Source organism: Copadichromis virginalis, linkage group LG7 (assembly GCF_057382275.1).
Source record: "Copadichromis virginalis isolate Kocher_CV1m ecotype Utaka linkage group LG7, C_Virginalis_male_GT1.1, whole genome shotgun sequence".
Lineage (NCBI taxonomy): Eukaryota > Metazoa > Chordata > Actinopteri > Cichliformes > Cichlidae > Copadichromis > Copadichromis virginalis.
In genome coordinates this window covers 24344739-24356559 of record NC_140624.1, presented here as the reverse complement: position 1 = coordinate 24356559, position 11821 = coordinate 24344739, and the positions used below count along the sequence as shown (strand labels likewise).

At 36.9% G+C, this 11821-nt stretch overlaps 2 protein-coding genes across 12 annotated transcripts in view; one reads left to right on the top strand and one right to left on the bottom strand.

The window, feature by feature from the left end:
- Window positions 1–7226, bottom strand: part of tmtc3 (transmembrane O-mannosyltransferase targeting cadherins 3) — a 29619-nt gene extending 22393 nt beyond the window's left edge. The window contains exons 1-4 of one of the 3 annotated variants that reach the window (XM_085462637.1): window positions 7163–7226; window positions 5979–6192; window positions 5611–5829; window positions 2365–2464 (exon numbers count right to left, since the gene is read on the bottom strand). In XM_085462637.1, the coding sequence (XP_085318763.1) occupies window positions 2365–2464; window positions 5611–5829; window positions 5979–6167 (508 nt within the window). In that variant the 5' untranslated portion in view covers window positions 6168–6192; window positions 7163–7226. Of the gene's footprint in view, window positions 1–2364; window positions 2465–5610; window positions 5830–5978; window positions 6193–6802; window positions 6928–7162 lie in introns of those variants that run through there. The other 2 variants (XM_085462635.1, XM_085462638.1) reach the window with 2 other exon arrangements.
- A 96-nt stretch (window positions 7227–7322) lies between these two features.
- cep290 (centrosomal protein 290) overlaps window positions 7323–11821 on the top strand; it is a 40697-nt gene continuing 36198 nt past the window's right edge. For 7 of the 9 annotated variants that reach the window (XM_085462630.1, XM_085462627.1, XM_085462629.1 and 4 more), the window contains exons 1-10: window positions 7323–7436; window positions 7878–7955; window positions 8164–8233; window positions 8323–8369; window positions 8894–9028; window positions 9364–9417; window positions 9589–9609; window positions 10113–10259; window positions 10540–10722; window positions 11100–11189. In XM_085462630.1, coding sequence (XP_085318756.1) covers window positions 7323–7436; window positions 7878–7955; window positions 8164–8233; window positions 8323–8369; window positions 8894–9028; window positions 9364–9417; window positions 9589–9609; window positions 10113–10259; window positions 10540–10722; window positions 11100–11189 — 939 coding nt within the window. The remainder of the gene's footprint in view (window positions 7437–7877; window positions 7956–8163; window positions 8234–8322; window positions 8370–8893; window positions 9029–9363; window positions 9418–9588; window positions 9610–10112; window positions 10260–10539; window positions 10723–11099; window positions 11190–11821) is intronic. The other 2 variants (XM_085462631.1, XM_085462628.1) reach the window with 1 other exon arrangement.

The window sequence follows — 11821 nt, the reverse complement described above, 5'->3', positions numbered from 1 at the left end:
GAACTGGTTTGTAAAAATGGTTCAACTTCAGTGGTGTGGAACTGGTTTAGCTTTCGTCCATCAGGCACACAACAAAGCACTATTTTTAGTAGAGCATGCTAGCGGGCCGTCGTTATTACCGTGTTTTTTGGAAAACAATGGCACACTTAAAATCAATCCTTTGATTTTTCTGAAAATCGACAGTGCCCCTTATAATCCCGTGTGCCTTATGTATGAATTCTGGTTGTGTTTACTGACCTCAAAACGATTTTATGTGGTACACGGCGCTCGAAAATCTGTCAAATGTTTTAGTAGGACTTTGCTAAGCTACGAAGCCGCACCGCTTGATGGATTGTCGGAGCATTACGTCTATCATAGGCAGGAGCCTCGCGGAGTGATACGTACTGTGCTTCAACATAATATTACCGTATTGTGTGTGTATAACCTCTTTTTAAGTTTTGTGGATATTATACATGGTTATGCTGAGGATATGTCGGCCAATTTCCACTGGAAATGCCTTTTGGTTAAACTGTCAGCAAGGAATTTGCATTTGCATCGTTACATTTTTATATAACTTTAATGCACATAAAAAACAACTGCTTAATAATAAAGTTGTAGAGTTGTAAAGTATTTTGTCTAGTGTCAATTATATCATTATCGCAAATTCTCAAATGTATATCGTGATAAATATTTTTGGTAATATCGCCCTGCTCTACCCTCTGTCATTTCCAAGGTTTTACATATCAGGACATCATAAAAACTGACCTAGTCTTAAAAATACAACCTGAGATGAATATTATACAGCGTCATTATTATTTAACAAAAACTTTCCAAAACATATGCAGAAGCTGTGTGTGAGAATCCAGACGCATCCCATAATTCAGCAGCTTTAGAGCTACCTTTAGCAGCAGCAAGTTAAAGTCATACAGAAAGCAATTACTTAATCAGTCTTTTACATAAGATAATTGAAGATTGCAAACACTCATTTATGCATAGCTCTTACCACAACATTTCAATCAGATTGAGGTCTGGACTTTGACTAGAGCATTGCAAAAGCTGGATTCATTTCTTTTTCAGCCATTCTGTTGTGAATTTGCTGCTGTACCTCAGCTCAATGTCCTGCGGTGTGACCCAATTTTGATTAAGCTTTAGCTGTCAGACAGAGGGCCTTTGACTCTTGAATACTTTGGCATATAGAGGAGTTCAATGACTGGAGAGTACCCAGGTCTGTGGCTGCAAAACAATCTTAAATTGTCACACACCCATCGCTGTGCTTGACAGGCAGTATGGGGTATGTTTGCTGATTTGCTGTGGTTTTCTATATACAGCACTATGCATCATAACCAAACATCTGCACTTTGGATTTTTCCATCTAAAGGACATTGTTCCAGAAATCTTGCGGTTTGATGCCACTTTGCAAACCTATGCTGTGCTGCCTGGGCTTTCTTCTAGAAACCATTCCAAACAAGCCACACTTGCTTCATCTTTTTCTAATTGTATTGTCATGGATTTGAACATCTAACTGACATGAGCTGGAGCGCTACAGTTTTTTGATGATGATCTTGGGGTAAATTTCCTGAGACATCGACTCCTGGGAAGATTGCATGTACATGAATCATCTTTCTTACTATAGAACTGTAGACTTCAAATTGCTTGGGAATAAAAAAATCTTTGCCAGATAGATTACAACAACAATTGCTTGCTTAAAGATCATTGCAGATACATTTTCTACTTGGCAATGACAGGCATGTATTCTACTCTAATACATGCCCGAGTGCTCAAGATCAGCAGACTACCAAAGGTACTGCTTTTACACAGGTGGTAAAAACCTGCTGATGATCATTTAATCAACTGCATTTAATTATTACTCCCTTAGTTCGAATATAAGCAGCGAGAGTGCACTTTCACACACCACTTCCATATTTTGGCTTAATTTTGGATACATAAATAATGAAATATATCACAAGTTGTAGTATAGCTAAAGTTTTATTTACCTAATTTTAAGACCTGTTAACAATCAGGTCTGGATACATAAAACCTTATACTTGACAGATTTATTACCATGACTATAAGTAATAAGTAACACTGAACATTCCATATTAATTACCCTCAAAGGGAAGTGTTTATTTATATCAAAACATTGGTGGAAAAAAATTGGAAGTTAACACCCGAATAGCCAGGTGTTTGATCTTATCCGATCTGTTGCCACAACACTTCCACTGCCTCCATCTTGATTTTTTTGTATTTGCTTATTTTGGCAATTAAAATAATGAAATAATGTTAACAGACAACAGCATGTTGAAAACAAGTTCATACTTAACGACCCAGTAGATTTTGCACACGAGACAGAAATAAATAAAGGCCAGGGAAGAACATTATACTTACAAATGGAATGGTCTGGTCCAGTTGACTTTGTATACGCCAGGAAAGCAGCCAGAAGAAAGATTGATGAAAGAAGTTCAGCTCTGCCAACCACACCAGTGACCTGATGATAACAGTCGATCAACACAAGCGACCCAACCATAAAGATTTGGAAAGATGATTTCTTAAAATATACTTAAATGTTCATTGTTTGGTAATTCAAGTTGAAATGTAGATAAAAATTTCTGAAATAAGTTTGTAAAATAATACAGAAAAGTTTACTTTTCCTATTAGGAGATGCTATTCTATACCCATGCTACTTTGCCTCGACTCTGAAGCCACCACCACATGACCTCCATGTCTCAGACAACATATCTAATAACTCTGAGAACATTACACATGTGTCTTTGACTGGCACGAACCAGAGCTCATGGTCTAAGGCTCTAAAAATAAAAATAAAAAGTTCTGTTCAACCCAAATCAACTGATGGGGAAGCAATTATATGTAACATAGTCTCTCTGACAGCAACGTCTGTCATTTAAGTACATGATGACTGCCCTCATGCGGAAGAAATATCATTATTAAGTTCTTGGAAAGAGACATACTCTAAGAACATAAAGGTCCCACAAATAGTTCTACAAAGCACTCACTAAAAGAAGAGGGGATTGTTTACACTTTAAGAATTCAACTGGCATCATGAGAGGGCTGCAGCTTCCAATAAATAGGGCTTGCCATGAAGATTCAAAACAAGCACAGGCACTGTGCTCTGACTGACCTATTTGTCAACTGGTGGGAGAAGGAAAAAATGCTGGCAGCATTCAAGAGCCCCCTAAAATGTCTGATCAGTGCAATGTTACTTCAACAGAATCTTAGAAAGACTGATTACAGTTGGCTCAATTTCTTGAAAATATTCAAACTACAAATTTAACTTTCCATCTATACAGAGTTGGCAACTCCATCCATCCAGATGGATGGAGTTACAAATTAGATACAAATTATTTAGTGTCATTTGTATCTAAAGATGTTTGAAGATATATATAAAAAAAAACTGAAGTCTTCATTCAAAAAGACAGATCACCCCCCCCCCCAAAAAAAAAAAAAACCTACTGAAAAAGACATGGGACACACAGGCACTCTTTGTATAAGCTTATAATGTAGGGACCTTCAGTGCTTGAAGCATAATTCAAAAAACAAATGATCCGTTCAGTGAGAGATTCCAGACGGTGATAACATGAAGGGCATTTGCTGGACTAACACTAAAGGCTCATTTGTGAGGCAAATTGTTTCCATTCAAGAAGTCTGAAAGACTGTGCATAGATTAGAGAACATGATGAGGAAGATAGGAACAGTGATGCATGCTGTGTAACAGTAGCACTCCACACCCAAGAAGCAGAATGTTTCCTTTGTTTTTTTACTCTGGTCAAGGCCTGTCTGGTCATCAGTTCAGCTATGTTCAAAAGGATGAAATACAAGTCCTAATTGGGGAAGAGGCTTTTCAGACAGTAGAATGAGATAAAGTTCAAATAAACAATAAGCTAAAGGGTTTTGATTTCCTATTAAGTTCAATAAGCTTTGTGTTACAGACAACATCCATGATAAGCTATAATAACTATCTTTATATTTCAAGAAGGAAAAAAAATGGAAGCAAAAATTTTAAAGCATTTAAAGAATGTTAATGCAGCCTTAAATGACAACAGTAAAAACAGAGGTTTAATGTAACGTGTAGCACAAGTAAGTTAATGTCATGAGCATGAACAAAAGGGTTTACTTGAATAAGGTGGAGTTCCTTTTTGAGCAAGCCATAACAGGCAAGATGTGACAATTCAATTGCTGTTTATTGTCTGGTTCACTCTGACGCAATTTTAACAATCACTGAAATGCATTCAGATTGTATGCCACAGTGGACATGTTGGTGCAAAGCTAAGTTTCTGATTACTCTTAATGTCCTACAACGCTCCATAAAGACACAAAGTCTTTACATGTAAAAACTGTTTCTATATTGAAGTCTCTTTAACACCTTATTGCACATGTAGATTTTCAAACTTCAAATGATCTCTGACCCGTTCCTAATTTCTTTTAATGCTTTTGACTTAATTCATATTTGTATTAGATGACCTAAATAAATAAAACATTCCACTATTAAATTACAAACTCATTTATTAAGGGAAAAATTTATCTAAACCTATCTGTCTCTATGTGGAAAAAAAAAATTCCCCCCCAAAACCGAATAATTTGTTGTACCACCATTGTAGCAACTGTTTGCAAGAACTGGTTTTTTCCATCTAAAGGAATTTTGGCCCATTCTTCTATGCAGAATTCTTTTAATTCAGCCACATTTACAGTGCAGTGAAAATACTTCTACAGCACTATCAAGTGAATTGCTCAGCTTAAGTTGGAATATTACAGGGCTACTCAACGCATTTCACAAAGCCAACTTTCTTGTTTTAAAGGAAGAGTGAAGGTGCGGCTAACATTACTGCTTATTTGGTTTGCGGTACTAGAGATCAAGTGAGACATCCAGTGGTTATAATTTCTGTGGAAAACCCAGTGCTTAGCTAGGGCAGCTTAGCTGGCTATGTTACCTCATAGCGAGAAGGACCTAGCTTCCAGTTCAGTGTTAGCACATTGCATGCTTGTATGAGTTCTCTCCAGAGACCCTGGCTGGATCCCACTGTCCAAAGTTTTGAAACTTTGTACCAAAGACAAGCATATGTAAGTTTAACTGGCAATTCTAAATTGGCCAGAAGTGTTTATTTAAACTAGAACGGTTGTGTATCTGTGTTATCCCTGCAACAGATTTGTGAACCATCCATGACAGGTCGTCCATGATAGCCAAGTGGAATGCTTAGTTATACAAACCCAGACAGATGTTCCTAAAGTTTAAAAAAAAGTTAAAAAGTGACCTTGTATTCTATCTCATTTTTCCTAAAACTTTGCCTAACAAATGCTCATGAAAATGGTTAAAATAGCACATGAGAATGTTGAGGAAGTCAAGAGTTGGATTGCAGATGGGACTCAAGGACCACCTAACCAATGCCAATCATTTGCCTATAATTCCCAGTGGGTCTGTCCCATCCGGTGGAGCATAACTTGATGAGATTACTTTAATTTAGAAAGTGAAAGATAAATTAGGAGTATTTCCAGTTACTTCTCTCACTAATTTACACTTTTTCCATGGACTTGTACGTGAACATAATTCTCAATTAGGCCAAATTAAATTTAATAAAACACATTTTTTAACATTTGCTCACAAAGCAATTGTACACTTACAGCTTCAGTGTGAATGGGATGCACAGCAAACAGTAATGCTGCCACTAAGCTGGAAGTCTTGTCCAGGAACAATCGGCACACTCGCAGGAAAAGCACACATACAACAGCATGTAAAATGACATTGAGCAGGTGGTAGGAAGCTGCGCTGAGTTCACTGAAGAGGTAGTTCAGTCGAAAGGTGAGTACTGTCAGGGGTCTGTAAGATTTATGACTCCGTTCCTGTAGTGGGACACATGTTGAAGGTTTATTTCTTTCTAAATTACTTTGAGTAACGACAAATGACAATGAGACAAATTTGATCCATAATATAAAATTCTAAAGAGAAATTACATAATCCCGTATTGAGTTTGAGTCTTCTTAAAGCTTACCTCAGCCATGGGTGTTCCCCAGAAATCATTGAGAAAAAGGTTGTGGATTGGGGTTGATGGGCGCAGATCCTTGTTGTCAAGGATTGCTGAGACATCATCAAACACAAACCCGCATGACAAGCTGTTCCAGTAACACCCCACCACCAGTCCACTCAAAAGTAAAATCTCCTTCCATGACACAACAGCCATTGCTGACCAAAGCCTTCATTGATCACTGTGCAGGACAACAAAAAATTTAGTATTATTACAATTTTGATGGCATGACGATTTGTGAAATAGACACGTATGAGTTCAAACTTATTTCATCATTGGACACATATTTTCACTTATAGTGCAACTTTGTGATGTACGGTGTATGTAAACAAGTCTTCTTAGCCCGATTCCTTATCACAGCACCCAGTAAATTAAATAGCATGCAAGCATTACTTCTTAGAGTGTGCCTCCCTGGTTTGTAGATAAAGCTACAGAGTCAGATGTAACTGGAAATATAACAGCTAAATTATAGAACGAATAAAAGTACAAGTGAGTAAATTTGTGCTTATTTGTTGAAAAAACGAATAGTTACAGCTGGCAGCAAAAGCAAAGGAGGGCGTACTCCAACGCGCTGTCGTGGCCAGCTAATATTACTTGAGAGAATTAGCTACGAGAAATCGAACACCAGATGTTTGATAAATGAAATTCAGTCGGCATTGTGACCAATCATTAATGGTTACATAATGGCACAAAAAGCCCAAAACAGCATGTAATGACAATTTCAGAGCCACCGTAGCTGCAACATAACATTAGCTAACGATGAAGCTAAATTAGCGGCTACAGCTAACTACCTTGTCGCCTGTGTTTAGGCTGGATACGGTGGGAAGAGAAGTAGCTTAGGTCTTTCTCACCGTGTCTATAACAGGGCTGGCAGTTGAGCTCATAAAACACACTTTAGCTGACAAAACGTAGACGGAATACACAGTTCATCAAGCGGCGTTCCATATGTGCTAAGTAGCTTTGGCGAATACCCACTATAACTTCCGGTGCAGAGGTGACCGCGCAAGTTGAACCTAGCCAAATTTGATGCTTTTTGTGGACTAACTGACGTAAATATGGACAGTACCGAGTTGCAAAACTGCGACGATACACTTTAATAACTTTATATTCACCGTCTCGCTACGGTTTAGTTAAGTTTCCGGGAACTTTACCGATTTTTTTGTAGTTTTCTTCTGGAGTAGCTTCATTAGCTAACTGTTGTTGTCAGCCGTAACCTAGCAGCCAATGCGTCTCTATTCTATAACCGTAAATTTAAGTGCCACATCGATGTTATATCAGTTCCTATTTAGCTAAGTCTTTTAAAAACACATCATGGCCAAGATGCCTGCAGCTCTTAATTGGGATAAAATGTTGAGAATTGACCCAGAAACCCTCAATGAACGCGACAAAGACGAAGTGGATAAGGTCTTCGATCTGTTAGTTTTGGTAATGGCCCGTCGATGACATTATGCTATTTACTTCTGGACAAGAAGCAATGTTTTATATTTTTTAATTTGCAAATTCCATCAGCTCACTGAATGTCTGTCTTTGATGGTCGATGGAATAAAGACAGACTATAGTCCTGCTCATATTATTTTGAGTATAGCAATCACTTGATGATTGGTCAACAATTATGTACTTATGTATGCTAAATTTTTCATGCCTTCGGTGACCATTGGATACAACACATAACAATCTAACTTATGCTGAAAGCTCTTGATGAATTTGCCGCATAAGCCTGAGTACTGCGATTGAACCTTGATCAGTCTTTGTACACCTCGTCATATTACACGTATAAATATAGATTGTTTTGGTCTAGGCAGTTGTGTCGTACAAGCATTGGTATTATGAGGTTGAATGACTCTACATTTGACTTTTCCCATGCAGACAGAAGAATGGGGTGTGAAGGATAAAGCTCCAGAGAACATTATTCAAGTCCTCAGGGTGTTTCAATCCCTCCTGAAGGTGTTCAGTTTTATTGTTTTTATATTCTGATCTCTCCCACGCACATCTGTGAACCACCCTACCAACATCTGTAATGTATTTTTAGGAAAGAAGAATATTCATAAAGGAGTCACACTACTGACCTTGGTGCTTTTACGTGTTTATGCATGAAATATTTCCTTTGAAATAATATTTGTTTCTCAACGTCTTCTCTACGTTTCTGTGTTAGATTAGAGATCGAGAACTTTCTGTTGCCTTCGACTTTATCGATGACATTGGTGTAAAACATGCTAGAAAAGGTTAGTATCATATAAAGTTTGTTAGACATTTTTCTTTTTTTGTCTGTGAGGTTAAAAAACAACATCTGCATTATTTTTCTGTGTTTTAGAAAAAGAACTCTTGGCTAAAGTGTCACAGTTGGAACAAGAACAGAAGGTAAAACAAATCTAGTTTTTATATATATATATATATTTAAAAACTGTATATGTTATTGCTTACACATTATATATTGGGCATTTTTGTTGATCTGCTGAACTGTTATTTCTTCACATGGTTGAACTCAACCATCATTATGAATGTTTATGTTGTTGATATCACTTTCTATGCTTATTTACTTCCTTTCAGCAGTGCCAACTCTTTCAGCCAATCATTGAACGTAACCCTCCTTATGAAGGGATTTGCTGTAGTGACCCCTAAGAAGATTACAGCTAATTCCTTGCGCACTCACAGAAATTGCTTATCGTTTGGAATTGTTAACCATTTTCAATTTTCCCAGGGTTGTGGATTGTCACTACTTATATTCTGGTTGTTTTTATGCCTTAAAACGTGAACAGAATGTTGTTTAACAACCTGGTCATGGAAATGAACACATATGAACAGATGGAGGTAATAAGACACTAAGAGATTTCTTTGTGGGGGTTGTTTGGGTGTGCATCTTGTCTCCTGTTTATACTACCCAGCTCCACAGCACTGTGCAGAACACCGGCTTTATTAGAGATCAGATTTGGCACCTTGAGACCCAGTTGGAGCAAAGGGAGAATGAGGTGACCCAGTTAAAGAAAGAAATGGGGAAGGAAAAGAAAACCAATGAGGAGGTATGAGCACTTTACTTGCCGTAGGTAGACTTGCAAATGTTAGCTTATTAGTTTGCACATGTTATGTTGACAAAGCGCTGGTAAAAAAAATATATATATATGCTGGTGAAAAGATTGAATGTTACGTTAAACTGAAAATATTTATGTATGGACAAATTTATATACAAAAACAACCAATACAAGAATACGATACAAATGGTTTGACTCATCTGTTGCTTTGCTAATCTTGTTTGACATTGTTTGCTTCCACCTTTCTATCGTTTTCTGATGGTTACAAGGCAACAACAGAACGCTTTCGATGTTTCTACATTGTAAAGTTGGTTTTGTCTTTCTAGTTGGTTGTGCAAGTAGAGAAGGCTGAGGAAGTCATCAAGAAGCTGAAAAGAGAGGTATTTGATAGTTGACATTACACTCGTCATTTCATTTCATCCCTTGTTTAGTTATGATCCATTCGCACTTCATTTAAAACTTTTGTGTATTCATGCTTTACCTTCATTTTTTACTCATTATCTCCTTTTAATCTAGTCTTTTTTTCTGTCTCCATCTGTTCCGTGGTGTAGTTAGAAAAGCTTAAGAGGAAGGTAAGAAACAAAGGTAGTGTAGTTAAGTAAAATGAGGAATAGTTTGTAGGTTTTGTAGCAATATAAAGGTGTACATGAGGCTTTTTTGCATCACAGCTTTTTATAAATGTACATACAAAAAGTGAATAGGATGATGATAAGAAGTATATCATATGCAATATGAGATCCTTAACATAATGGAATTTTAGCAGAATTTAGGGTTTTTTAAAGGGTTTAAGTTTTGATTTTTGTGCACAAAGTGAACTTGACTAACCTGATAGATTATAAATTATAACACATTTTATATTTAATATAGCATAAGGTGACACCTTCTAGACTGTGTGTTTTCTTATAAACTATCATAGTAAAATCCATCGCTGTTCAAAGTATACTGAAAAGCAGGACAGGCTTGTATTTCAGGGGCTTCGAAAGTCAATTTAGTGTTTCCATATTTGTGAGTGAGCAGAGGAAATTTTATTTGGTTCATTTTCTGAACTGACGTGTGTGTTGCCGCATCACATCAGAATGAGCAGCTCCAGCAGGATGTGGACTTTTATCGCGGAGAGCTGGACCAGAAAGAGCCTATGTCTTCAAAAGATGAGAATGCTGAGACTCAGAGGAAGCTCAACCTTGCCAACCGCCAGCTTTACCAATGTTTAGAAGACCTGCAGGTACTGAAAATCTGTTTGTTTACTATAAAATCTGGTCAACTAGGCAACAGACTATTTTGTGCCAAGCTTGGCAATGGTGCCATGTATCGGATGCCCAAGGCCATCTTACGCTGCCTCATACATGCAAGATTAGTGCTGTTTGTAATTGTTAATTAAGACTTTTACTGCATATATTTATGGCTTTCATTTTTTTTATTACATACTCTTTGTACTGCTGATTGATGTGTCTTAGACTACGCCCCCTAAAATTATGTTTATTGAATTATATTGTGTTTATTAGCGAGCAGAAGATGAAAACACACATCTGAAGACTGAGAATATGCAGATGCAGAGAAGCCTGGAGGAATCTGTGAAGGAGATGGAGAAGATGACGGATGAGTACAATAAGTTGAAGATTGTGGTGCAGCAGACTGACTCCATTATGGACCAGCTTAGGAAGGAGCGAGATCATACAAAGCTTCAAGTAAGATCCTTCTCTTCCCATATGGAAAAGATATATATAAATCTTATAAAGTTTTTATCTGTCTTGTATGAAACTTGTATGAAAAGCATACAAGAGTGAAAACACATATAAGATCCATTGAAACATTATATAATGAAACTTGTATGTTTGGTATACTTACTAAAAAAATATATGAAAGTAATGAGAAAGTGGCCACTTTCATGAGTAAATCATATATGTTTTTACTATTTCTTTTCCATATGGGTTCACATACTGTTTTTTTAATGGAGATAAGTTACCTGAATCCATTTATTATGTCACACTCTGCAATTTTTTAAGCTGATAAAATAATGTTTGCGTGCAAGGTACAGAATCATGGCTCCACTTTTTATGTGCAGGTCAGAGAGTTAACAGATAAGATTCATAGCATGACTGAAGAGAACGACCCTATTATGGCAGCTGTCAATGCCAAAGTGGAGGAGTGGAAGGTAAGCATTTAAACTTACTCTCCAAAGGGCAAGTTTTATTTGTTTAGTTTATTTCCTTTAAGCAGGTGCATTCAAGGAAAAACCTGCAACCTTAACCCTTACACCAAGGGGCTTCTGGTGCCTCTGTTAATCTTCACTTCTCCGCTTAAAACAAAGGATCACTGAACATTAATACTAATATTGATTAATACAACATTTACCTATGGGTATCCCTACATATGGGACTAGTCTCTTCACTGCCTCTTCACATAGTTTAAAACTACAACCCAAATTGTAGAAAAGACTTACAAATCTCATTGATCAATGTTTTACTCACAGTAGAACACAGAAAACATATCAAATGGTTAAACTGAGAAAATGTAACACTCGGAAATAAGGCAATTTTGAACATGTTGCAAAATATTAGACAGGCCTATATTTACCACTGTGTAACAGTCATTTTCATAAACATCTGATAATTGAGAAGACCAGTTCCTGGACTCTGGGAAAGTAATATTGTCTCATTTTTCTCTGATAGAGGATTCTAGCTGTTTCACAGTTAACAGCAGTTTATTTTCTCATTTCATAATGAGCCAAATGTTTTTGGCTGGTAAAAAATCGTTCACTCTTTGGAGTCTTCAACTTCAAAGTTA